The sequence below is a fragment of the Harmonia axyridis genome, chromosome 7 (genome assembly GCF_914767665.1).
Source record: "Harmonia axyridis chromosome 7, icHarAxyr1.1, whole genome shotgun sequence".
NCBI lineage: Eukaryota > Metazoa > Arthropoda > Insecta > Coleoptera > Coccinellidae > Harmonia > Harmonia axyridis.
Window position 1 is genome coordinate 36,854,114 of NC_059507.1, and position 25,925 is coordinate 36,880,038.

Sequence of the window (25,925 nt, forward strand, 5' to 3'; positions counted from 1 at the left end):
TGCATAAATCCACCATTAGTCCTGGGCCTTTTTGTGGGCTTGGTAAGGACTGATCTGAGGCAGGTAGAAACAGCCGAGAACATAGTTGGAAATGTCTGGGGTTGACTGGCTTAAGAACCACTTATATTGGAAAGTCAGTCCTGAATACTTACAAAGAGCCAAGGCTCCTAAGAATGTTGTCAGCTTCGTTAACAGTACCGACGGCCTCCTTGGTTTTGTATGAATAGGTGGGGTTAAGAACAAGAGATCACTTTGGTCGCAATTCCTGGAAGGCTAGCAAAGCTGTAACGACCCTGATTCAGTTATAATAATAACAATTTTTTTTGCGAAATACCGATTATAACCACCAAATCTAATGTAATCATATTCTTTACAGACCACATGGACTGGTTCAACAAGCTCGGTTACAACCTGAAGAGCCTAGCACCACAACTGTTTCCCGATGAAATACCGGGCGGTAAAAACCCGCCGCTCGTAACCAGATCGGCCACCTTCTGGAATCCATCAAAAGAATCCGTGATCAGCTCGATCCAACTGACTTCGACGGACGTCCAGTCCGGCTTCTTGGCCCATCTGAACACGAGGAAAATGAGCACGGCCGAAGAACAATCCTCTCCCACGAAATCCGCCCTGAAATCCGACGTGATGGATATGAAACTGGCCAAAATTGGCGCTGCGTCCGAACCACCATTCGGAAAGGGCATTTTGGTATCGAGGACCACCGATAACCAAGCTGTAGTATCCAGCGTTCCCGCCGCCAACGCCATCTACAAGGACGTGTATACATCGGTGTTTAACAGGTCGTATCTGCTTCCGTTTTCATTCGTTGTGCACAACGCGCAACAAGACGCTTTTTACTTCGTCAAGGAGGAAGTCTGGAAGGCCAGCGACGACAAGGGGCAGCTGAAGAGGCTGCAGGGCCAGGTGAACACCACGTTCCACGAAAGCAATAAGGAGAACGGAAGCGGAAACAACTACTTCGACGTCAAGATCCACGGGGCCAACGCGGTGGTGAATTTGAGGTATGGCACCACGATAGAGAAGGAAAAGCAGCGTTTGTTGCACCATGCCAAGTTATCCGCTGTCAGGAAAGCTTGGCACAGGGAGAAGGAGATTTTGAAAGCGGGATTCACAGGGTCTTTGGATTGGACGGCGAACGAGATGGAAGAGATACTGAAGATCGGCTATTTGACCAATTATGAAGGAAATTACGTACACGACGTGCAGGTGTATCCGGAACTGGCGGAGGATCCGTACAACATCAGGTTCGCGAAGAAGCAGGGCGAGTCTTCGAAGAAGAGGAGGAAAAAGAGAGAGGCGAAGAAGAAGGTGTGCCAGGATAAATGGTGGTTCTCTTGGAGGGAAGAATGCTAGTGCGATACGGACTTCAAACCGAAGATGTATTCAATTAACTATGTGTGATGATGTACCAATACCAAGAAGAATTAAAAAAAAAAAAATAACTCGTCGCATCGGCGGCGGGACCTTTTATACCAAAAATACCAAAGTCTATTTGTGTATGTATTTCAAGATGCCAAAAATGTATAATTATTTATTTACCGATATGTTACCTATATATGTATGTGATTTGAACGCTGGCGCTGATCGTTGTCCTGAAAAAACCGTTTTTTATATACTTTTAATAATGACTGATTGTATCGGGGAAGCGATCTGTGTTCGGCTTCTTGTAAATATTATATTCATCGATAAATCTTCTATCGTGAACACTGCAGATTATTTCGAGAGTGGACGGTCGTATTGGAGACGAAGAATGGGATTCCACATCAATGTTAAAATTTCACAACGAAATCGAGAAGTGAAAAGAAATTCAATTTGATATTAAAAATTATTTATTCAGTCAAATAGTGAGTTTGTGTCTTCAGTTTCTTTGAATCTTCATTTCATAATACGCCTGGTTTGTTTTGTACTGTTATTTTCATGAAAACTAGCACATATAAAAAAATATCTTGAAAAATTTCATGAAGCAAGAACATATTATTATGAAAAAAAATTTATTATTGTTTATATTTTCCTTAACTTTGTGTAGCATGGAGTTTTGTAACATATCAATGAACAGAAGTGTTTTCACCCGATTTTCTATATTTTCTGATAAAATCAGAAATACAATATCTCCAAAGAATAAGTCACTTATTATTAGTTTCAGTATTGAAACTTTTCTTTTCGAAATGCACAAATCGATTGGAATTCCATTTGAAGTTCCCACTTTCACATTTCAGAAAAAAAGGAGCTGAAGGTTGGCATTACCTTCAATTTTCTCCTATCGTGAGAGGACAATTGAGATTCGAATAAAATACTTGTAAATAGAAGTCCAGTTACCTTTTTAATGATTTTAAAAATTTAAAAGATCGAATTTATCTTAGATAGGCGAGAAATTGAATTATTATTGTATGTTGTGTTGCTTTACTTAAAAGATATCATTGTGACTGAGCCATGTTTTATAGTGAAGCAAATTTATCTGCTACGTACCTTGCGATTTACGATTAAGACACTAAAATTCTTATTTTGTTACAAACGAATCAGAAATCTATATATTTTTACTTCGCCTGCTACAAATATCTTGATATTTTAAGTGTGCTATATATCAATTTCCTACTGTTGAACGTTATTTGATCTATAAGAATCAAATGTCTTTTCCAAACATTACTCATTGAAGAACTGAAAACTCCGAATTAAGTTTTTCACAAAAGTTCCGATCTCACGAATATTAAAAATTCAGGAGGGAAATAACATAATTATGATGGTTTTTCTGAAATGAGTAATGTTTTTGAACAGGATCCCACGACTGTAATGGTTTAATGTTATTATCTGTGTTACCCCAATGGAAATGTAAATCTTGCTGGTATATATAAGAAATATGTTACCTATGTCATTTTGTAATTTTGTTTCTAGACAAAATTATTTTCCTGAAGCTGATATTACTACTTTATTTTTTCTTATAAATATTATGAATGTTTTAAATAAACACATTGTTTTTTAAAATGCTGTTATTATCATATTTTTCAGGTATAACTTCCAACATCGAGGTGTATAAAGAAACCCTATAATTTTCACACGTTTTATCTATCTTTCATTATCAGCATTTCAATAGAAAATAGAAGAATTAAGTCTTTGAAAGAAAGCTGATATCTAAGCCGGGAATTTTTTTGAGTTGTTGAAACTTCAATAGAAGTGTAATATTAAAAAATCAGATACCACATCTTCGAAATATAAGAGAGTACTAACTAATAAAAGAGAATGAATTTAGCATAGCTGTCTCAAAAAAATATATATATTTATTATGTCGGGCTGACTACTCCTATTGAATAAGGTGTTGGAAATAATAATACATATTTTTTCTCTGAAATTTATATAATAACAAAGAGCAATTAGGAATTCTTATTGATAGTTCTTTTTACGCAATCTATCAATGTTTTAAACTACAATATTTTTTTTATCATTGCAAGTTCCCATTAACTAAAATGTGAGATATAATTAATGCACATGACGAAAAACATAAATCAGATAGATAGTGTTTTTTCACCACAATTACTACATTCGTATTTACACAGCGCAAAATAGTTTTCTATAGGTTGTTCTCAAATGTATGATAAAAAATAACGTTCTTCACATCCAAAAAAAAACAAGATTTATATTAATATAAACAACATTTAAGAAATACTGTCTATCTCATTTTTCCAGTAGGTACTAAGTTCTAATATATTTGAACACATTCACCACTGCAATTAAGTGGATTGGTTTATTGGCCCTGGTTGGAACAACATCAATTTTAATCCCAATGGCATCAAAATATTCGAGTTTGTTGGATTTTACGATTTGAAAAAAAAATTTTTCATAGAATGTACACAAATGAATGGCCAATCTTTTCTTAGAGAAAAAAAAATTGTTCTAATTTTTCAATCCATAAAAACCAACTCTTTCATAAATACTTCCAATAATTGCTTTGAAACTTTCATTAGAAATTCTGAAACTACTGATTTTTTCAACAAGATTTATCAATACTTTTTTCGTTCATGTTTCCTTGTCGAATAAAAAATAAATTGAACAAAATTATCTTCAAAAAAGACCAGATTTCGATGTCATATAGAAAATGAAATGATTTTTATTTTTATCTTTAGAATGATTAAAATTTTTGGAATGAAACTACTTATTTCTGAAATAGTGAATAATTAGTTCTACTCGTGGATCTCCTGACGATATATTCATAAAATCTCATTTTGTACATAGTTATAATTTTCATCAGATGCTCTAGAGAGAAATATTTTTGAAACTGCAGAAAAGTGTTTCGTTTTTCAGTAATGAAGTTTCAATGCAATCATCTTAGGAAATACATTTTCTATTATTGAAAAAAAAATTGGTAAAATCGTTTTTTTTATTGCAGTAACAGTGTGCTTAAATTATATGGCAGTGTGAGTTAAACCTGATAAAAATTTTTTACTCAACAAATGCATTTGATGATACCATTGAGATGAAGAAACAAATGTAGCAGAGTGAATTCACACTTCTAGGGTAAAATCACTATGAACAAATTGATTCAACTAAAAACCAAATAATATAAATTTTCTTTCATTCGATGATTCCACACTTGTCAATGGTAGAAAATCTTGAATATTTCTTGATAATACTTCAAAATTGCCTTATCTGAAAAATAAATAAAAAAAAAAACAACCATTCAATAAAACATAGTTTCACATATTAATCAAAAATAATATATACAAAGAAAACACTTGGCAATGTTACTGAAAATTATTTACACAAGTTATAACAGGAGATTCATTCAATGAAATAAGTCGTAATGGTCGATAGTATTCCCTTGAATGATAATAAATACGTACTCAGTTCACCTCACAATTTTGTTATAACTTTCAATATATTAAAATTTTCGTTAATCCAAAACAAATAAAATAAAATTAAAAATATAATAACAACTGGTTTGTAACAATAACATAAAAATAAAATTCCAATGTAACTGTATTGATAAATATAAAATAAAGAGAAAAGAAATTAAAATATTACACATATAGATGAGGCAAGATTTAAATATATTCTCAAATATTTTTTTTAAAGAATTGAGTGCAAGGTGAACCGTTCGTTAACAAGGATATTGTCTTTTTGAGTTACTAACACAGACTAAACAGAAATATTGTTGCGATAATTTCCTGTCTATTGCACGGGATCTTTCAGGTATCATCTACCCTTTTTTTGCCACCTACAGTGGTTCTTTGAATACCTAGGGAGTAAGTCAATTTTGATGATTCTCAAATGTATTCCATACAGACGAAAAGACAAATATAAGATTTACCTGAAAAACACCTGCAATAGGCTCAATGTTATTAAACGAAATAACGTTTAATATTTTCAACGAAAGTTCTAAATCCAGTCAAATGTTAATAAATAGAGAGTTACCACATTTGATTGGCCATCGTAAATAACAAAAAGAAATTCGAAATATTCAATATCGATATCATTGAATCATTCGACTGAAACCTTAGGCCGTCTGAAATTTGAGCAAACTGAACATAATTTCCTTCAAACTTATTTCTAATTGAAACCAGAGCCATGTTTGACAATAAACAGTCAAAATCATAGGAAACATGTATACATTATGTGATTATTTTGCTATTTTACTCTTTCATTAAATACTAGCTATAAATTATTAATGTTTGCAACTTATACTTCTACAATAACATGATATTTCTTAACATTCTGATGGAATCACAACAGAGCTCTCAAGCAGAAAAATGACAATTGAAAAAGTTTCTCCTGAAGAAAAAAAAATGTGAATGAATAAATAAATAAATAAAAATCGATTCTGTTTGTATAAAAACAGAAATATAAATTGAAATATTCACTAATATCTATATTTCAGATTCACTGGGTGTTAGAGGAACGGCTGGCCATAATTCTTTTCTCTCGTAGAAACAAAAATGTTTTCGGTAATCATTTAATTTATCCCGTACTACTCTCAACTAGATGAAACATTCCAGACTTATTAATTTTGTGTTGGAAGTCAACCAAATCTGATCGCGTTTAAAAAAAAAAGAACAAATATTCACCAAGGTCACTTCACAACCATCAAACCTAACCTAACCTATTATCTGTTAAATTAGGTTAGAAATTATTTATCGATGTTGTGAAGTGACCTTGGTGAATATCTGTTGATTTTTTTTCTTTTTAAAGGCGATCAGAATTTGTTGACTGCGAATTTGTAATCTACACCACAAAATTGGTAAGTCTGGAAAATTTCATCTCATTTAGAGCAGTACGAGATAAAGTAAACAATTAGCAAATTTTGTAATCGTTTTTAATTGTGAATACTATGGCACAATTATTCTTTACTATTAAAGAACTTCAATTTTATACTAGTATAACACACTCTATAATAAGTAGTTTTCGGAGTTTTAGACAAAAAAAAATTAGTGGCCACATACCTTCCTCATTTTTTCACTGGGATTCAAAAACTGGTAGCAGTAATAACGAAATAAAAAAAGGCAATTTGGTTCGATATAAAAGGTAAGTGATTGTTTAGCTATTTTTGCTATCAAAGAGCCCCAAGTCTGTTGTTTCACCATAACCAATCTTCTCTCGTTCTCACACCGTAGTCAAAATTCAATAAATATTAACATTCAGTTGATTGCTTCACCCGTTCGTCATGGAACGTTTGTGCACTAGATGGTAATGGTTTTCGTTAAATCGTAGTAGCATCAGATCACATTTTAAATAAAACTATCACTTTTTTTCGGCTACATTTCTATCATTAATGTATCACAACCGGACTCTGCTGCAAACAGACACCAACAGAAGGACTGTCGTTGGGGTCCCCCTGTTGCCTCAAAGGTGTGTTGTGAGTGCCGTTGGGTGCCATGGTCATGTGACCATTCGATCCTGCCGTCGGATGTTTCATCATCGAGTTGCCCTCGGACATACTGGGTTGGATGTAGGTACCGAAAGTTAGGGAGGGAGGTCCGTAGTTCATTATGTTGGGGGGGTAACGATGTGAATGCACTAGTCGAGCAGGGGAGGGTTCGCAATCCATGGTTGTGTAGCTGGTGGATTGATAATTGTAGTTTACAGGTTCTCTCGGTCGACCAATTAAATTTAACCCTGAAACAAACAATTCTCATGATTCTGATTTTTCGGTTGGGTTAAACACTTAAAAGTTTTTCCGACATGCAAAACAGGAATCGAAGAATGATGGGAAGGGGAGAACAAAGTAACCGAATTATGTTGTACTATTACCATTATTGTATGTATAATTATTGATAATATAGTATGACAACATGGTTCAAATCCGATTTGACGTTCATCAACACCAAACATTCATCCATGCAAAGCTATCTGTTCTGGAAATTTTATAAACTACCTAAGAAAGAACAGTGAACGGTTGTTCACTGGTGAGCTTGAAGTGTTAACTATGAGATCAAAAAACTTTTTTGATATCGAAAGAATTAAAGAATCAACATAAAGTACTAACACAGTTGCACTCATTGTAAACGTTTAATGATTTTTTACTTATGCTATGGGTGGATAATTTTCAAATGATAATTGAGCAAAAAATGTTGTGTTGCAATATACGGGGTGTTCCTAAATTGGAGGTACAAATAAAAATGAGAGATTCCTTGGTTAATTTTGAGAAAAAAGTTCTATAAACAATGGCCCACCACACAGTTTGTATTCAAGATTCTTGTAGTCCCCTTTTTTTGGTGATAATAATACAAGTTTATGAAACATTGCTACAGATCAGTGAAATAAGTATAAAAACTAATAATGATTTTTTTCATCCTAGCTGGAATTCTAGAAGATATATAGATTGTATATCTAATTTAGGAACACCTGTAGAGATTTCGAGAACACCTGGATAGAAGACCATATGGAGTATTTGAAAAATTAAATACATACATACATTCAATATGTTCACATATTATGAAAGATTCTGTATTGCCACCTTTAATCTACCTTGATCTAAATACAATGGTATACACTTTTTTAATTTATTAATTCCTTCCATAAGATTCAATGGCTACCCTAAAGCTCATATACTGAAATTCCTATATTGTAGTTCAAATGATACAATTCTAGTGAATAAAAACAAAGAAGACGATTTTTGTATATTAATCAAAACATTCAAGATATCAGGGATATTTAATTGGAATTATAATAAAAAAAAATATAAAAATGAAAACTTATATGAAATCAGGAATTAGGAGCTAATGGAGGCACATCAAGATTTCCAACGGAATTATTCAAGGAAGAAAAAATTCCAGAAAATTACTGACGCCGGATTAGAAACTTTTGCGCGCTCGTTCGGTAATATAAAATACTATGAAGTGATATGATAATTATAAGGTTTCAGAAAATATGTTATATATTATAATGTTTTTCATTCTATTCATGTGTTAAGCGCAAGAAACGAGCGCGCAAAAAAGAAAATGGGAAGATAACACCATATAAGGGAATAAAGAATGATAAGACCAATGAATAAAGTTGGTTTTTATCCTATATCTAAGAGGTGTACATCATTCCAACTAAGAATAATGATATGTTAATAATACCTGTGTTGGTAAAGAAGTTTACATTTCACCAGTTGTTTCACTATGTTAGTCATCGCTGAGTTCCAGTCAAATCTGCATAAAAGCGTATTGTCCATTACGTTTGGAGAATATGACAACGGAAGGAAGCAAGAAAAAATCGAAATAAACTGTTAAAGTTTCTGTGATTTTTTAAAAAAACAGACTGATTGATCAGAAGAATAATCAAAAAGAAATTAACCATCATATTTTGAAAATGTACGCTTTTAAAAATATAATAAATTTTCCTTAGAAAACAAAAATCCTATTTTTCTCCCATCAAGTACACTAAATGGATTATTTTCTACAATAAAATTTAGGGAAAAGCACTGACAAAGTTTTCGAGCGCTCGTTCATTCATGCGCCAAGTGCACCCTTGAAGACCGCACAATTGTGTATATTTACAGGACTGTGTCCAATTCGAAATTTTGCACATAGCTTGAAATTATAATTTAATATATGGTGGATTTTTGCCCGTACCTAAGAACTATGAACTAAGAACTAAACCTAAGAATTCAGTGGCGTTTATGCACTCTCTTGTTAGTTCTTAGTTAAGGCATGCGCACATGCTCGAACTACTTTCTATTTGTCCTATACTTTGATGTTTGACATTGATATTTATTGTTAAAAAATTAAATTTAATTTTTTCAAATACACCTAATACTTTTCATCGATAAACACGAATAAAGAACATAAAATTATAGAAACTGGTACTCGTTAATATTGAAATTCTATGAGACTTCTATATTTTACCTGAGCCCTTAGTTCTTAGTTAACAGTTGGCCTGTTAGTGTTAGTTCTTAGAAAACGTGCATAAACGCCCTCATTGATTTGTTAGCGATCAATTTTTAGTTCTTAGTTCTTAGGTTTAGTCTTAGTTCTTAGGACTGGTGCATAAATCCACCAATAGACAACCAAAATTTCAACTTCCATTCTGTGGTACGAAAATATTGGTTAATTTTTTTCAACATCTTTGAATTTTCAACAGTTCTGGATGAGTTATCAACACGAAAATTTCCACGAAGCTTGAAATAGTTATTCTATATAAACATACAAAATATCAATACGATCAGATCTATAGTCACAGAAATATTTATTATTTTGTTTTTTTCCCTATCCTACTTGAATTTTTCTACAGTTCTGATGAGTGATAATATGATCATCAGTGAGCCAAATCTTATCGATTGAGACTATATTTTAATGACCAAAATACAGAAATCTTGACAAAATCATAGTGCGATCGGTTTGGAGAACGAGCGCTCAAAAAAAAATTAGTACTTTCATTTTAAATTTGGGCTTTTACAACGTTCAAAGGACCCCGCACGGTTTCTATGGAAAATTGGTCCCAGTCGAATTAGCTGAAAATTTAGTATAATGTGGTTTATGAAGTCCTGATCAAATGTCTCCATGGGCACAACAAGATCTAATGTACAGTTTTTGAGATACAGGATGTCAAACATGCAGAGAGAGGGTTGTTACTTACCTTTAGAAAATCAATAATGTGGCGATTTTTTTGTTACAAAAAGTTGAAGATAATAATTACAATCTCAATATTGTCGACACGAGTTGTAATAAGAAGTTATAACACTCCGTATACAGGGTTATTAATAATTACATAATTTTTATGTAATTCTTCAAACAAACTCAGTCAAACGCAAAAGCTCGTAGACTTGCAGAATAAGTAAAAAACATTTGATTTTAATATTGGGTGATCTGAGGGGACTATTATACGGGGTCTTCCACTTTTTTAGTTGTAGTAATTTAATTTTTTTCAGGAACATATAGAAAAATTAAACATAAAAGTAGCAAACTTAATATAATATGATCAATATTCTGTGGCTCTTGTCTATTTGTTGCATCTTGTACGGATCATATAATTCGGTTAGGGGATAGGCCGAGCGAATGTTTGGTACGTTCCACATAACGCTAATATCGGATGCAAGCCATCAACAAATAATAGAATCCGTGCATAATCATAATTACAATGTCTTAACAGACATGGTAAGAAATGTTTTTAATGCAGTAGTCTCCCATTGGATTACTGCATCATCATGCGGTCTACCAGGATCCGTACAAGATGCAACAAATAGACAAGAGCCGCAGAATATTGCTCATATTATATTTAGTTTTCTACTTTTATGTTAAATTTTTCTATATGTTCCTGAAGAAAATTAAATTACTACAACTAAAAAAGTGGAAGACCCCGTGTAATAGTAACCTCAGATCACCCAATATTAAAATCAAATGTTTTTACTTATTCTGCAAGTCTACGAGCTTTTGCTTTTGACTGAGTTTGTTTAAAGAATTACATAAAAATTATGTAATTATTAATAACCCTGTATACGGAGTCTTATAACTTCTTGTTACAACTCGTGTCGACAATATTGAGATTGTAATTATTATCTTCAACTTTTTGTAACAAAAAAATCGCCACATTATTGATTTTCTAAAGGTAAGTAACAACCCTCTCTCTGCATGTTTGACACCCTGTATCTCAAAAACTGTACATTAGATCTTGTTGTGCCCATGGAGACATTTGATCAGGACTTCATAAACCACATTATACTAAATTTTCAGCTAATTCGACTGGGACCAATTTTCCATAGAAACCGTGCGGGGTCCTTTGTTAAATTCGTTAAAACAAAACTAGGATAAAAAAAATGACACTTCATAACTTTGCAGAATTGACTCAATATAATAGAAATAGCTAAAACAGAGGGCGATGCAACAATATGATGAAACACAGCTTCATATCCTTCCTAATATTCAATATTCTATATTTGTAATTGTTATTGATCGAGATGCTAGGATAAGATGATATATGTGAAAATTCTTACCATGTGTGCTACTAGAGTTGTTCATCAGTGACATGTCCATCGAGACAACGGCAGGACTGGAACTCGAACTGTTGGGCGTCGTGTTGCCCTTCTCCTTCGAGCTCTTGAAGAAGTTGTGTTGCAGCGCGTAAAAAGGAGTTATCCTCGTCTTCGGATCGTAATCGAGCATGTGCAGGATGAGATCTTTGAATTTGAGGTAGTCGGACATGGAATGGCCGAACTCGCCCAGACGTCGTCCCCCAGGTCCTCCCGTCTCTACCCCCAGGATGTCGTGCAACCTCCTGGTGCCTGGAAACTTGTACTTTTTCCCGTCTCGGGGTTTCTTCAGAACATACCTGGAAATTTATGTTTTTTAATGATTTCTCGGAAACTGGTTAGTATTCTAAATAATAATAATAACATTTATTGATTCTTCAAGACAACCAAGTATAGGACAGGTCATAATGAAGCAAGAAAATCCAAAAAGATTAAACTAAACAAAATTTGCAATTGACTGTTACTCGTATAGTTTTAAGTCATTGTCCTCTAAATATTCTCTTACAGAGTGGTAACATTTATTCAGTAACAAACTCTTAACTAATTTCTTGAAATAGTACATATTTTTACTTCTTATAGAGACTGGTAAATGATTGAACAGAACAATCCCCTGATAGTTGGGAGATTGTTCGTATTTTGATGTTCTGTGCCCAGGAATTACTGGGATATCACCGCTCCTTGTTGGGTAAGAATGGTAACTTGATAGCTTAGTAAGATTTTTTTCATTCTTTTTAGTATGAAGTAAACATTTAAACAAGTAGATACCCGCTACTGTTAATATTTCGTTGTCACAAAAATAGGGTCTACAAGATGTGCGTGGATGGATATTAAATATCAGTCTTATAATTTTCTTCTGACAAAATTAAACATTCCTGCACAAAGAAAAACAAATATTCGGTGAAGAAACTAATTATTTAACAAATTTTCATTGAAAAGTTCATTAGAACATTCTAGTGATAAGCAAAATATACATGGTGATTCATTAAGAATATCTAATCTATTAGTTGTAGATTTTAGACTTCAAAATATGATGGTTTTTCAGATACCGGTGTTCAAATTTTAAATGTGGATTTTCATTTCTGCAATAGTTTTTCGTTTTCATAGTTTCTTTTTGAGAATTAGGAATTTTACTTTTTTTAGGATGGAATTTGCCAATTTGAACTTTAATTTAGCATTGCTACCTAATAGAAGGCGCTGGTTGCACTTGGTTGTATTCAAATATGTATGTGTAAAATAATATAAGGCGCCATGTATGGCGTATGTTTATACCCTGTAGCTTACAGAATAAACCATTTTATTATTATTATTATTATCATCTAAGTTCCCCCTGTTTGTCAATAGACGGCTCCAGCAGTAAGGGCTGATCGATTTTGACATATTATTTTCAATCACATTCACAGCTTTTTCTACTTTCCGTCGCTATTCTAGAGGAGCATCAATTCTTATGGTGGATTTATGCACCAGTCCTAAGAACTAAGACCTAATGGTGGATTTATGCACCGTACCTAAGAACTAAGGACTAAGAAGTATGAACTAAACCTAAGAATTCAGTGGCGTTTATGCACTCTCTTGTTAGTTCTTAGTTAAGGCATGCACACGTGCTCGAAATACTTTCTATTTGTTCTATACTTTGATGTTTGACATCGATATTCATTGTGAAAAAATTAAATTAAATTTTTTCAAATACACCTAATACTTTTCATCGATAAACACGAATAAAGAACATAAAATGATAGAAACTGGTACTCGTTAATATTGATATTCTATGCGGCGCAGCGCACTTCTATATTTTACCTGAGCCCTTAGTTCTTATGGTGGATTTATGCACCAGTCCCAAGAACTAAGACTAAACCTAAGAACTGAGAACTAAAAATTGAACGCTAACAAATCAATGAGGGCGTTCATGCACGTTTCCTAAGAACTAACACTAACAGGCCAACTGTTAACTAAGAACTAAGGGCTCAGGTAAAATATAGAAGTGCGCTGCGCCGCATATAATATCAATATTAACGAGTACCAGTTTCTATCATTTTATGTTCTTTATTCGTGTTTATCGATGAAAAGTATTAGGTGTATTTGAAAAAATTTAATTTAATTTTTTCACAATAAATATCAATGTCAAAAATCAAAGTATAGAACAAATAGAAAATAGTTCGAGCACGTGCGCATGCCTTAACTAAGAACTAACAAGAGAGTGCATAAACGCCACTGAATTCTTAGGTTTAGTTCTTAGTTCATAGTTTTTAGTCCTTAGTTCTTAGGTACGGTGCATAAATCCACCATTAGTTAACAGTTGGCCTGCTTGTGTTAGTTCTTAGTTCTTAGGAAACGTGCATGAATGCCCTCATTGATTTGTTAGCGTTCAATTCTTAGGTCTTAGTTCTTAGGTTTAGTCTTAGTTCTTAGGACTGGTGCATAAATCCACCATAAGAATTGAACGCTAACAAATCAATGAGGGCGTTCATGCACGTTTCCTAAGAACTAAGAACTAACACTAGCAGGCCTACTGTTAACTAAGAACTAAGGGCTCAGGTAAAATATAGAAGTGCACGTGCACCGCATAGAATTTCAATATTAACGAGTAGCAGTTTCTATCATTTTATGTTCTTTATTCGTGTTTATCGATGAAAAGTATTAGGTGTATTTGAAAAAATTAAATTTAATTTCTTCACAATAAATATCAATGTCAAACATCAAAGTATAGGACAAATAGAAAGTAGTTCGAGCACGTGCGCATGCCTTAACTAAGAACTAACAAGAGAGTGCATAAACGCCACTGAATTCTAAGGTTTAGTTCTTAGTTCATAGTCCTTAGGTGCATAAATCCACCATTAATGAATAACCCTGTATAGAAGTCAACTCACCTTCCATCTCCCGGCAATTTCTCGAAGTATTTCTTCGTCTTCTCTGCCTGGTCCAGTAAATGCTTGGGCGGCATGCCCAAAACCTCCACTATTTTGTTCATTTGATCCACTTCGTTGGCACCACTGAAGAGCGGTTCTCCGGTGTGCATCTCTACCAGTATGCAACCCAGCGACCACATGTCTATCGCCAAGTCGTAAGGTATGCCCAAAAGTACCTCCGGCGATCTGTAGAAACGGCTTTGGATGTACTGGTATATCTGGAAGGTTACAGAATTGTGAATTATTCCATCAGTATCAAATCTGTCTAAATCGACGTAAAAACTTTCAGCATTAATTAGGGCTCATTGGAAACCTTCAACAAATGGATTATTTAAAATAAAGTGTCATTCATATTGTGGTTCCTAAAGTAAACATAAATAAAATACTTTCATTTAGAATTTCGATCAAATTTTTGTTTCATCATAATGCCATTATCATTACAATGACCTGCGAGTGATCTCTTGACTCGTTATTTTTCAAGCACCCAATTGACCATATTCACCGTCGCCATATTGTTATGAGACAATACCAACTACCCAGTGTTCCCAACGAAGAAATATTGAGTTTTCTAGAAAAATTCCACAATATAAAGTTTATATGTGAAGTTTATGTGTACCTCTTCTGGCTGCTACGCCAGATAGGCTTGTTTGGGACCATATTTCGCAAAAATTTGACCTTTTGGAAATAGAAACATTAGTGAAAGGTGGTTTTATGAACAAATTAACTGCGGCCGAGTGTATAAATGAAGGCTTCGCTCCATTTTTGGAAGTGGTCAGTGAAAGAATAATCTCTATGGCTGATAGTATTTTTGATATTGGCGGTATTTTTCTAGTAAACTCAATATTTCTCCGTTGGGAACACTGGGTAGTTGGTATTGTCGCATAACAATATGGCGACGGTGAATATGGTCAATCGGCATATGTTCTATGCATTCCATGGTCAGCTGGCTTTAGTTCTTGTGTCAATCAAACCTCTTGAGGAATGGATGATTTGGACCTTCTTCAACACTTTCACTTACAGAAGCAATATTTTTGGTCCAGCGTATATTTCAATGGTGTATGGGCCTTAAAGACATCAGTAACCGATCCAGGCTCTTTGAGATTTTTCATGGTCTCACCAATTGTACGCCCAGATGCACGATTCGTGTATGTCATGCACGAATCGTACTTATCTACCACAGAATAATTATTTTTGTAGTGGTTTTTCCTAATTTTCATACGTTCAACAATAGATAAACAATACATATTGTTAAATGGCTAACTTTGAACTAAACATATGACTAAGATGCATAGGAACCCTGGTGTGTGCACTGATTCGATTTGTATCATACTTTTTGAGATAGTCCACCATTGCTTTGGTTACCAGATTTCTGTCAGGTGGCGCCCTTCAGAATTGTTCGAATTTCCGCTATCTGTCTGGCGCCGTTTAAAAAGGAAATCATGACTTGAGACAGTGCAAACTTTCACAATAAATCACAATTCAGTTCATATAGAATTTTTGATGAAATGAATGGAATATAATGACAGACAGCGATTGGTCTATTCAGACTATAGAAGATTGTGACATAGAATATTATAAAATATTATTCTAGACTCAAAGGTCACGAGAGTCGAGAATCGCGAGAAATGTCAAATATAAATGTTGTACTCGTATGCGCCATCTGATAGTCATAATCTCTCAAAATCTAGTAGGTATAAATCTGAAAAATTTCCTGTTTTGTCTGAAAGTTTTTCAGGTATAAGTAGACACACCAGGACCAGGGTTTCTATGCATCTTACATATGACGCTTCGGATGACAGTTCTGTTTGACATATGTAATACGTTCTATCAGTGTGACGTCACACGCCACCATTTTTGGTTCTCCTGTCAGTGTTCGGAATCCAAACAAATAAATTGTCATTCAAATTAGTACGGTGTCGTTGAAGGAATTGACTTATTTTCAGAAATAAGAGTATTTGAGGAACGATTTCAGTATTAATTGATAGACAGAAGGAACGAGGTTAATACCAGTGAGTTTGAATCCTGTATAATTCCCCAGATTTTGTAAAAAGCCGTGTTTATTAGTTGAACTTCAAGTTCGAACTTACTGGCATTAATCTCGTACCTTCTGTCTATCAATTAATAGTAAAATCGTTCCTTAAATAATCTTATTTATCAAAATAAGCCAATTTCTTCAACGACGACGTACTAATTTGAATGACAATTTGTTTGTTTGGATTCCGAACACTGACAGGAGAACTAAAATGGCGGTGTGTGACTTCATCACTAATAGAGCGTATTGAAAGAGGGCTGTGAAATCCGGACCACGACATGGATAACTCATGCAGAATTTCTATCCAAATTTTCAACGAAAAGATTTCTACAGAACTTCCGTGAATGTTAAACATTTTGAAAACTTACCCTCTGGCCAAGCTGACAAGAACTTCCGAAATCGACGATCTTAATGGCCGACCTCTTCGAGTTGCAGAGCAGTATGTTCTCCGGCTTGAGATCGCAATGGATAATGTTGAGTTCGGGTGTGGAGAGAAACATAAGGGCCGTGCACAGTTGCAACGCGAACTTCCGCGTCAAATTCAGCGAGACGCCACGAAAGTTCGTGTTCCTCAGAAGGTCGTACAGGTTGAAGGATAACAGTTCGAACACTAAACACAGGTGATTACGCCACATAAAGTGTCTTTTCAATCGCACTGGAAACAGAAAGATGATTTCAATTAGTGACCCAATGAACTTATTCATCATACATTCATAATATTTTATATACAGGGTGATTCACAGGGATGGTCTATTAGAAGTTTATGAAAAACTAATCTAAATTTTGTGCTGAAAATTTGCATGTTAGAGTTTGAGACAATGATCTTTTTCCTCAGCGTATTTTCAAATCCCTTCAACTTCTGGTTATACCGGAAACAGACTACTACTTCCTTATTTCAAATGGCACACCCAGTATATTATTGCATCATTAGATAGCTTTTTTGATTACTATTTCAGCAATATGCCATACCTTGGGTAAAAACTCAACGGTTCATGAGTTAATGGGATTCTTATGAAAAAAATGGCGGCGATGAAGACTCACAATTTTTTGAATATTTCTGCAGATTTTTTTTTCCAAAAAACCTTTTTTGTTTTCGATTCTGCAAATTCGTAGTATTATAAGACAGTTGGCAGTTCGGATGATAAAAGTACAGGAATAAGAAGATCATTTACTTGGACAACTCAAGATTTTCAAATTAGAACCTATATTTTTCATTATTCCAGTCAATAATTCTACCTACCAAAAAAGTGAGGGTTACTTAAGCAACTTCTATACCTAAAATGAATACTTCAATAGTTATCGAGAAAGAACTTTAAATGAGGAAAAACCTTAGTTCCTAGCTGTGTGGAGTAGTCTGTGACTTCTGGAAAACACAGTAAGAAACTAAAATTCAATGTTTGGATAACTAAATTTTGCATTTTATGAATTTTAACTTATTTTTCATTGGGATTGTTGGGAAATCCATAAACCAATACAATTTTCAATTACGAATAATTCATTATAATACTTGAAATGTCAAATTTATCGAAACATCGAATTTTACTTTCTTTCTGTGTTTTCCGGAAGTCGCAGTTAGTTAGATAAAGTTATTCTTCGATAACTCTTTAAGTGTTAATTTTAGGTAAAGGGTTTGCTCAAGTAACTCCCACTCTTTTCATACGTAGAATCGACTGAAATAATAAAAAATATAGGTTCTAAATCGAAAATCTTGAGTTTTCATGAATGTGGGTTGTCCTAGTAAATGATTTTCTCATTAACACCTTGTACATTTTTGGGTCAGACAGCAAACAGTCTTTTAAAAAAAAGCGTATTACAGAATCAAAAATGAAAAAGAATTTTTCGAAAAAACCTTTCTGTGCAGAAATATAAAAAAATTTGAGAACTCGACGTCACAATTTCTTTCATAAGAATCTCATAAACTCACGAACCATTGAGTTGAGCTATCTAATTATGCAATAATATACTGGGTGTGCCATTCGAAATAAGGGAGTAGAAGTATGTTTCCGGTATAACCGGAAGTTGTAGAGATCTGAAAATATTTTAGGGAGAAAGATCTTTGTGTCAAATCCAAACATGCAAATTTTCAGCATAAAATTATGATTAGTTTCCATAAACTCCAAATAGACCATCGCGTTTAATCACCCTGTATGTATTACTTAATATAGTATCAACTTTTTATCTGTTTTTTTTTTAGTTGTTGTTGACATAATATGTGAACGTCCAGGCACAGAATATAAGAAAAATGGTCACCAGTTATTCTCAAATGTCAGTTTCGTTTCTTGCAGACCTTTATGCCCAAGAAAAGCTGATCAGAAAAGGTTCTAGTCAACGCTGGTTGCCTGGAGTTCGAAGTAGGCATAGACATAAAAGATACAAATATAATTTTATTCTATTCTTCGAACCACAGAACATATTCTAATAGTTTTCTGGCTACTCTGCAGCTAAAAAAGGCTTAATTTTGTAAAATTTTGTATCGTCTTTATTTATGTCTTACATAACTAGGCTGAAAACGTATCTGCTAAGCAGTTTTGCATACACAATGTTCAATTTTTATTATTCGTTTTTCATTTTGCTATTTTCTTTGGAATATTGAAGGCAAAAAATATAATAACAGCTACAAAGTTGATATGGGTGTTCCTTTTTGATAATTTATTATTACTATCAAATTACATTACATTAGTAGCTTTTATCGCTTCTACCTTAACACCCTATAAGCCAGCGTTGACCAGATTCCTCTGGTCAGCTTTTCTTTAAGGGCATAAAGGTCTACAAAAAACAATATTGACATTTAAAATTAACTGGTAACCATCTTTTTTACATTCATAAAGGTGCCTGGTCATGGCAAGTTTGTCTTTCAAAAATAATAATAATCGTACTATGTACGAATAAATCAAACTCAGAAGTGATTTACTGAGAAGAAAAAAATCAACGTTTTAATGAATGTCATTAGGAAATTTTGTTCTGATTTGTTTGGTTTCATGTAACAAATTTGCAAAGTGGACCTCTGAACTCACCTATATAATATTTGTTGTCCAGATCAGCCTTGTTCATCATCTCCAGAAGCTTGACCTCTATCTGCGCCTGATTAAGGAACGCTTTCTTGTTCTTGATGATCTTGATGGCCACATGGCACTGTTCCACGTGGTCGTACGCCTTCACCACCTGTCCGAAAGACCCTTTTCCTATCAAAGAATCAATCTCGTATCTGTCCAGGAACTTTTCACCATTTCTTACTATGTAGTCGTGGTTGTCGTCGTCGTAACCATCGTTGAAAACCTTCTTCTCCTTCTTATGGGAGATGTCCTCGCTCTGCGTTTGAGTAGCTCGTCTTTTCTTTTTCGCGTAATAAACCTATAACATAATTACAATATAATGATGGTGACTGATTACTCAATTAGAGTGAAGGATATATTGCGAAAGAATTTCTCGCTCCCGATGTCTTTCCGACTAGGATTGCAACTCCGTTGGCATGACGTACCATCGCGATTTTTTTTTGTTAGAGCTTGTTCATGGGTACTTATCATTTTGTCACAAGTATTCCGTGATGATAACTTTCGATAAAAAAACCTAAACTTGCAATTTCTGAATTGTTTTCCCATAACTTGAAAGATATCGAGATCAAAATTACACTGAAGAATAAATAATTTGTGTTTAAACATTTCAAAATTAAGAAATAAAATCATCAGAAAAGGAAATAAGCTTTTCTGAAATTCTCGTTTTGTGCCTAAGTAGTAATAGTTATATGCAAGTGCCAAAAAAATGCCTTGATGTCCTTCCACGAGTTCAAAATTAAAAAACTAGCCACTAAGTGGCGAATTTTTGAATGAACTACTTGTAAAATGGGCCTTCTGTAGTGTATTATACATACATTGATTTCTCTAATTCGATGATTTTTTATTGAAATTAATATAATATTTCCATAAATATCGTTAGTGATTTTTGAAAAATGTGGGTTAACAGAACAGTTTTCTATATCACAAATTTGACAGATAATAGATAAATCCGTGACAGGAGAGTTAAGAGTACCAACACTACCAACATATAACAATGAAATATAACCAAGAAATTTGTGCAAATCTGCTATATTCTAGCACGATTTAATTCTACAAGATGTGGCAGAATGAACGGATCGGTCACAGAATAAGAGAAATAAATTTCTCTAATTCTGTGGTTATTCCGTTCATTTTTCCACATCTTGTAGAACAAAATCGTGCGAGAATATATCAGAAACGCACAGTTTTCATGGTTATATTTTATTATTATATGTATAATTCATCAATTTGCCTTAAAGAAATCAGTTCTGCCAACCAATATATTTCAATGCAAAAATCACTAAATGATATTTATGGAAATATTTCATTAATTTCAATAAATATGCAATGAATTAGAGAAAATAATGTATAATACTCGTACAGAAGGCTCATTCTACCACTCGTTCATTCAGAAACTCGCCACTTCGTGGCTCGTTTTTGAATTTTGAACTCGTGGAAGAATATCAATGCCTTCTGCACTTGTATTTTAAATAACTAATCCAGCTTTTATAGATGAATGAATAAATCATCACTTCAGCATTGGATAAGAAAGAACACTGAAATTTCATACTTTGGTTATTATTTCCACTTTCAACGCCAAATATCTTTGATTTAACATGTTCCTATGATTATTTGCTTTAAAAATTCTTGGATCATCTTCTCATCATCTTCTCGATCTTAACATATCAATGCGGTTCAATATCCGATTTGAAAACATTGGTTATATTTTGATGCGATCCACGAATCGATCCAATTTTTTTACTTCTTCATAAGACCGGAAGTTCTCGTCAGCCAGGCCGTGTGCCATTGATCGAAACGAGAGATAGTCCGAGGGAGCAACGTCTGGAGAATACGGCGAGTGGGGTAGGACTTTCCATTTCAACGTTTCCAAATATGCCTTGACCAGTTTCGTAACATGGGGTCGAGCATTGTCATGCTGTAAAATCACGTTCGTCTTTCAATTCTCGGCTCAAACGCATTAATTGCGTTGGATAATGATCGCTTGTGATTGCTTCAGTCGGTTTTAACAACTTATAATACACTACGCCGAGCTGGTGCCACCAATCACTGAGCATGACCTTGGAACCGTGAATATTCGGTTTGGCCGTCGACGTGGAAGCATTGCCGGGATATCCCTATGATTTTCTGCGCTTACGATTATCGTAATGAACCCATTTTTCGTCTCCAGTCACAATGCGATGCAGAAATCCCTTCCGTATTTGCCTTGCAAGCAGCTATTCATAAGAAAACATACGCCGTTCAACATATCTCGTCTTCACGTACGCCACCCAAATTCCTTGTTTCTGAATCATTCCCATGACTTTCAGGCGTTTTGAAATGGCTTGTTGCGTCGCTCCCAATGATCCTGACAATTCTTGTTGCGTTTGACACGAGTCTTGATCAAGTAATGCCTCCAATTATGCATCTTCGAAAACAACTCTCGGCACGTTCTCGCCATAGTAATTTGAGAGCATTCGATGAGCCTCAGCCGCAGATTTCTTCATTTGAAGCAGAAAATTAAAACCTCCTGCAAATGACGAGAATTTGACATGTTTAGTCGAGAATAACTTTATGATGCAGGCGATTTATTTATTTCGACTACCACTTACCGCTACAGCCATCTATTGCAAAACGGCGGAAGCAAAGTTGTACACCTAATAATTCCTATGATCTGTTATGAGTATCAAATGAACCAGAAAACTTACTGAAAGAAACGTTTAAGAAGTTTCCGAATATTTTAAATACAAACCAAGAAATATTTGAAATAGTAATTTTTCAGAAAAACTCGAGATCGAATCGAGAAATCTATGATCTGCTTTCTGATACTTGATTATTTCAAACAAAGATATCGGGGATCCTTGAAAAAATGTTTTCAAGTCTTATAGTTCTCGAGATGCTCTCAATGAACATCGAATTTGGGACACCTGTAAAAGCTCGCAAAATCTTTCAGACCAAGAGCCAGTGCTGTTCTTGAATTTTATTTATCATCAGATTTTTCTCAAATGTATTGAAATTTATTGCGACCTGACACATCGATGCTACTTTTAATATTTTCAAGGTGAAAAAATTCAGAATCCCAAAAAATGGTAATAGCGTTTTCGTCTCGTTCCGAATTCTCTTTTATGCGGGGATATATTCGCGTATAATTCGGACAGAAACACAGCACGTGATTATGACCTTGTTATTCGACGAGGTAGCCTTTTTGATATGGGGAAGAAGTCTATTTGTTTACATTAGAAAATTGAGATGAGACGAACTGAAGCGAGTAGAGCATGTGCCGACCTTGTGATAAGTTCGTTATCGAGGAGAGTCGGCTAGATGATGAAACAACCGTTTGTAATTCGTTTACCTGTGACTTGTCGTCATCGTGGAAACGTCGTCTGAATCAAGCGGAAATATATGTTTCTCTAATTCTGTGGTTATTCCGTTCATTCTTCCACATCTTGTAGAACAAAATCGTGCGAGAATATATCAGAAACGCACTGTTTTTATGGTTATATTTTATTATTCTATGTTGGCACTCCGAACTTTCCGCAACGGCTTTATCTGTCAATTCATCAATCTGCCTTAAAGAAATCAGTTCTGCCAACAAACATTTTTCAATGCAAAAATCACTAAATTATATTTATGGAAATATTTCATTAATTTCAATGAAAATGCAATGAATTAGAGAAAATAATGTATAATACTCGTACAGAAGGCTCATTCTACCACTCGTTCATTCCAAAACTCGCCACTTCGTGGCTCGTTTTTGAATTTTGAACTCGTGGAAGAATATCAATGCCTTCTGCACTTGTATTATAAATAACTATTATATCTGTTCGATTCAATTTGAATTTCGCTAATATGGAATCTTTTCATTTCCTCTTTTTCAAGGAACTGAATCTTAAATTATTTGATTCAAAAAAGTCATACTTAGTGAAGGTTATATTATACAGGGTAGTTCAGTTTTTAGATCACTAACTTTGGCGTTAGATAGAACTTTTTTCGTGAAAAAAAGTTTATATAAACATACAGAATGGTCCAGATTTGAGTTCAAGAATTTTGGCGTCGTATAGAAAAACTCTTTTCATGAAAAATAAGTTTATATAAACATATATCCTAACAAGCTTCGTTTTCGAGATACAGGGTGTTAAAGTTTGAAAAAAAAATCAGTTTTTACTTAAAAACTCTAGTATTATTACATTCGTTGTATGAATTTTCAGATATTGAAGTCTAGATAATGTAATTTTTCGAATTAGGTGAGTGCCTCCTTTCAAAATTATCCAGTTGTGCGATGATCCTTTTCCTATCGAAAATCTAATCCACTCTCTTTTATTCGAGAAAATTATTTCATTTCGGAAATCAACAGAGTTTAACTGAAAAAAAATTCTCTGGAATTTTTTTCATAGAATGTACCGTTTTCAAGTTGATCGAGAACAAAGCCAACACTATCCACAAAAATCTACAATAATGAATTTATCAATTTTTTCCATTAGTCATGAATAAAAGTACCAAAATTAGCGTTGATTATTATAACGCTTTCAGATATAATATAACATTTCAGACAGGATAATCATCAGACATCAAAACAAAAAAAAAAAAAATATTTATAAACATTTTTAATTTCTTGAGTGTCTGATGAATGTTTTTTTGGAAATAATAATAATAAGTTTATTCACCAAAAAAATGTTTTACATAGATAACAAAAGAATTAGATAACAAAAGAATAAATGTTCGATCAAATGCCATCTGAAAGCATTATAATAAACTACGCCAATTTTTGTAGTTTAATTCATCAGTAACGGGAAAATTTGAAAAATTAAAATTTGTAGATTTTTGTGGATAGTGTTTGCACTCGATTATCTCGAAAACAGTACCTACATTCTATTAAAAAAATTCAAGAGAACTTTTTTTCAGTAAAACTCTATGATTTCATAGAAGAAATAATTTTCTCGAGAAAATAACAGTGGAGTAGATTTTCAATAAGAAAAATTACCAAGTTGATCCCCCATTCAGTAGAATATTTCCATTTCGAGATTTTTGACTGATTCAACTTTAGAAAATCACCCGGTATATCTTTTGGAATGTCTCCGTCTTTTATTTATTTGTAACGATTGTAAAAAATAGAACTTCTAAAATAATATCTATAAATTTCTCGATTGAATTGAACAATTAAATTGCTATATTTCTCGTTTCTGATAAAGTGAACGTATCTAACCCTATTCTAACAATCGATTCCATGGGAAAACCCCAAAAGGGTAGTCCTTGAACTCATCGGTTATTCTAGGGGGTAACCACCTTTGTTAAAATTACGTGGAAAACGGAGCAGCCCCCTGATGAAAACGTTATTAGTCCCTTTCGTAAAACGGTGCTTTGATGATTCGTAACGAAAGTGAAAATCATACGTTGTTTCAAACGGATCAATCGATTATTTATTCCTTACGTTCGCTTATTATTGATTCCTACAGTATTCAAGATGAGCGACAATCCGATTTTATTGTAGTTCATCAATTCTGGTGATGAGCCTTCCTCATATACAGACTATGCTCGAGCCTATGCATAAAAACTTCAACACTTTGATTCCAATAAAAAAAGTGATATGATCCAGTTGCAAGGAGTAATATTCTCAAATATTTTTTTGTTTTGTTATCATTTCGCCACAATGTCTTATTGATGACGAATTCGTCCTCAAATTCGATTCTGTCCGTCCGGCTGTATATACCATAACATTCGAACGAAAGGGCATATTTATTTATCAATTTTTCCCTGTAAGACTTATAAAAGTGAGTATGAGGTAGTCAAAACTAATATAAGTGTAAAAATACGAAAAATATACAGACACATAAATCACAAACAATCAATTACACTACCGACGAACAGAAATCGTAATATTCCTGATGAGTAAAAGAATTGTCCAATAACATTATTTTTACAGATTTCTTAAATTTTCCAGCATTCACAATATTTGTGTATACAGGGTGTTTCATGTTCGACTGCCTATTAGACGTTTCTGGAGAATGGGGCCTATTTGAAATCTGAAAATTCTGGAATTACCTGGTGGCAATAAAATTCGCATTGTATAATTATCTTTGAGAAGCAACCGCCAAGAAATTCCTTCTATATTGAAATCAGAACAATAAATGATGCTGGATTATGAATTATAAAATGAAAATCCATTAGAGACATAATGTTCATTCTATTGGCAAACTGACTCTGAATTATCGGTATTTTTTAGGGGGACTGCAGCTCCAAAATCCCCCTGCCTAACTGCGCTAGTGATACCTATTAGGCCACTTCAAAAGTCCCCGTTCTGATGCACAGATGGCGGTGCTAGTATCAAATCCATATGATTTTTAGTAAGTACCAAACTTCAAACGATACGCCAAAATTTGGCAGAAGTCCTACTATTAGTTTGTTAGATATTGCGTTGTGAGTGTAACTACTTTTGTTATTTGAAGAAAAAATGAAAAAAATAATAATTTCGTATGCTGATAAAATATTGCTTTTTGAAGAGAAAA

The 25,925-nt window shown here is 33.7% G+C and overlaps 2 protein-coding genes across 10 annotated transcripts in view; one reads left to right on the top strand and one right to left on the bottom strand.

Annotated features, from left to right (window-relative positions):
* Positions 1-3,000, top strand: part of LOC123685226 (teneurin-a) — a 556,414-nt gene extending 553,414 nt beyond the window's left edge. For all 5 annotated transcript variants that reach the window (XM_045624845.1, XM_045624846.1, XM_045624849.1 and 2 more), the window contains one exon: positions 377-3,000. In XM_045624845.1, coding sequence (XP_045480801.1) covers positions 377-1,374 — 998 coding nt within the window. In that variant the 3' untranslated portion in view covers positions 1,375-3,000. The remainder of the gene's footprint in view (positions 1-376) is intronic.
* A 1,002-nt stretch (positions 3,001-4,002) lies between these two features.
* The window catches only part of LOC123683969 (serine/threonine-protein kinase minibrain), a 63,253-nt gene continuing 41,330 nt past the window's right edge, over positions 4,003-25,925 (bottom strand). For all 5 annotated transcript variants that reach the window (XM_045623004.1, XM_045623005.1, XM_045623006.1 and 2 more), the window contains 5 exons: positions 19,408-19,744; positions 16,762-17,048; positions 14,323-14,579; positions 11,423-11,757; positions 4,003-7,122 (listed from right to left, as the gene is read on the bottom strand). In XM_045623004.1, the coding sequence (XP_045478960.1) occupies positions 6,776-7,122; positions 11,423-11,757; positions 14,323-14,579; positions 16,762-17,048; positions 19,408-19,744 (1,563 nt within the window). In that variant the 3' untranslated portion in view covers positions 4,003-6,775. The remainder of the gene's footprint in view (positions 7,123-11,422; positions 11,758-14,322; positions 14,580-16,761; positions 17,049-19,407; positions 19,745-25,925) is intronic.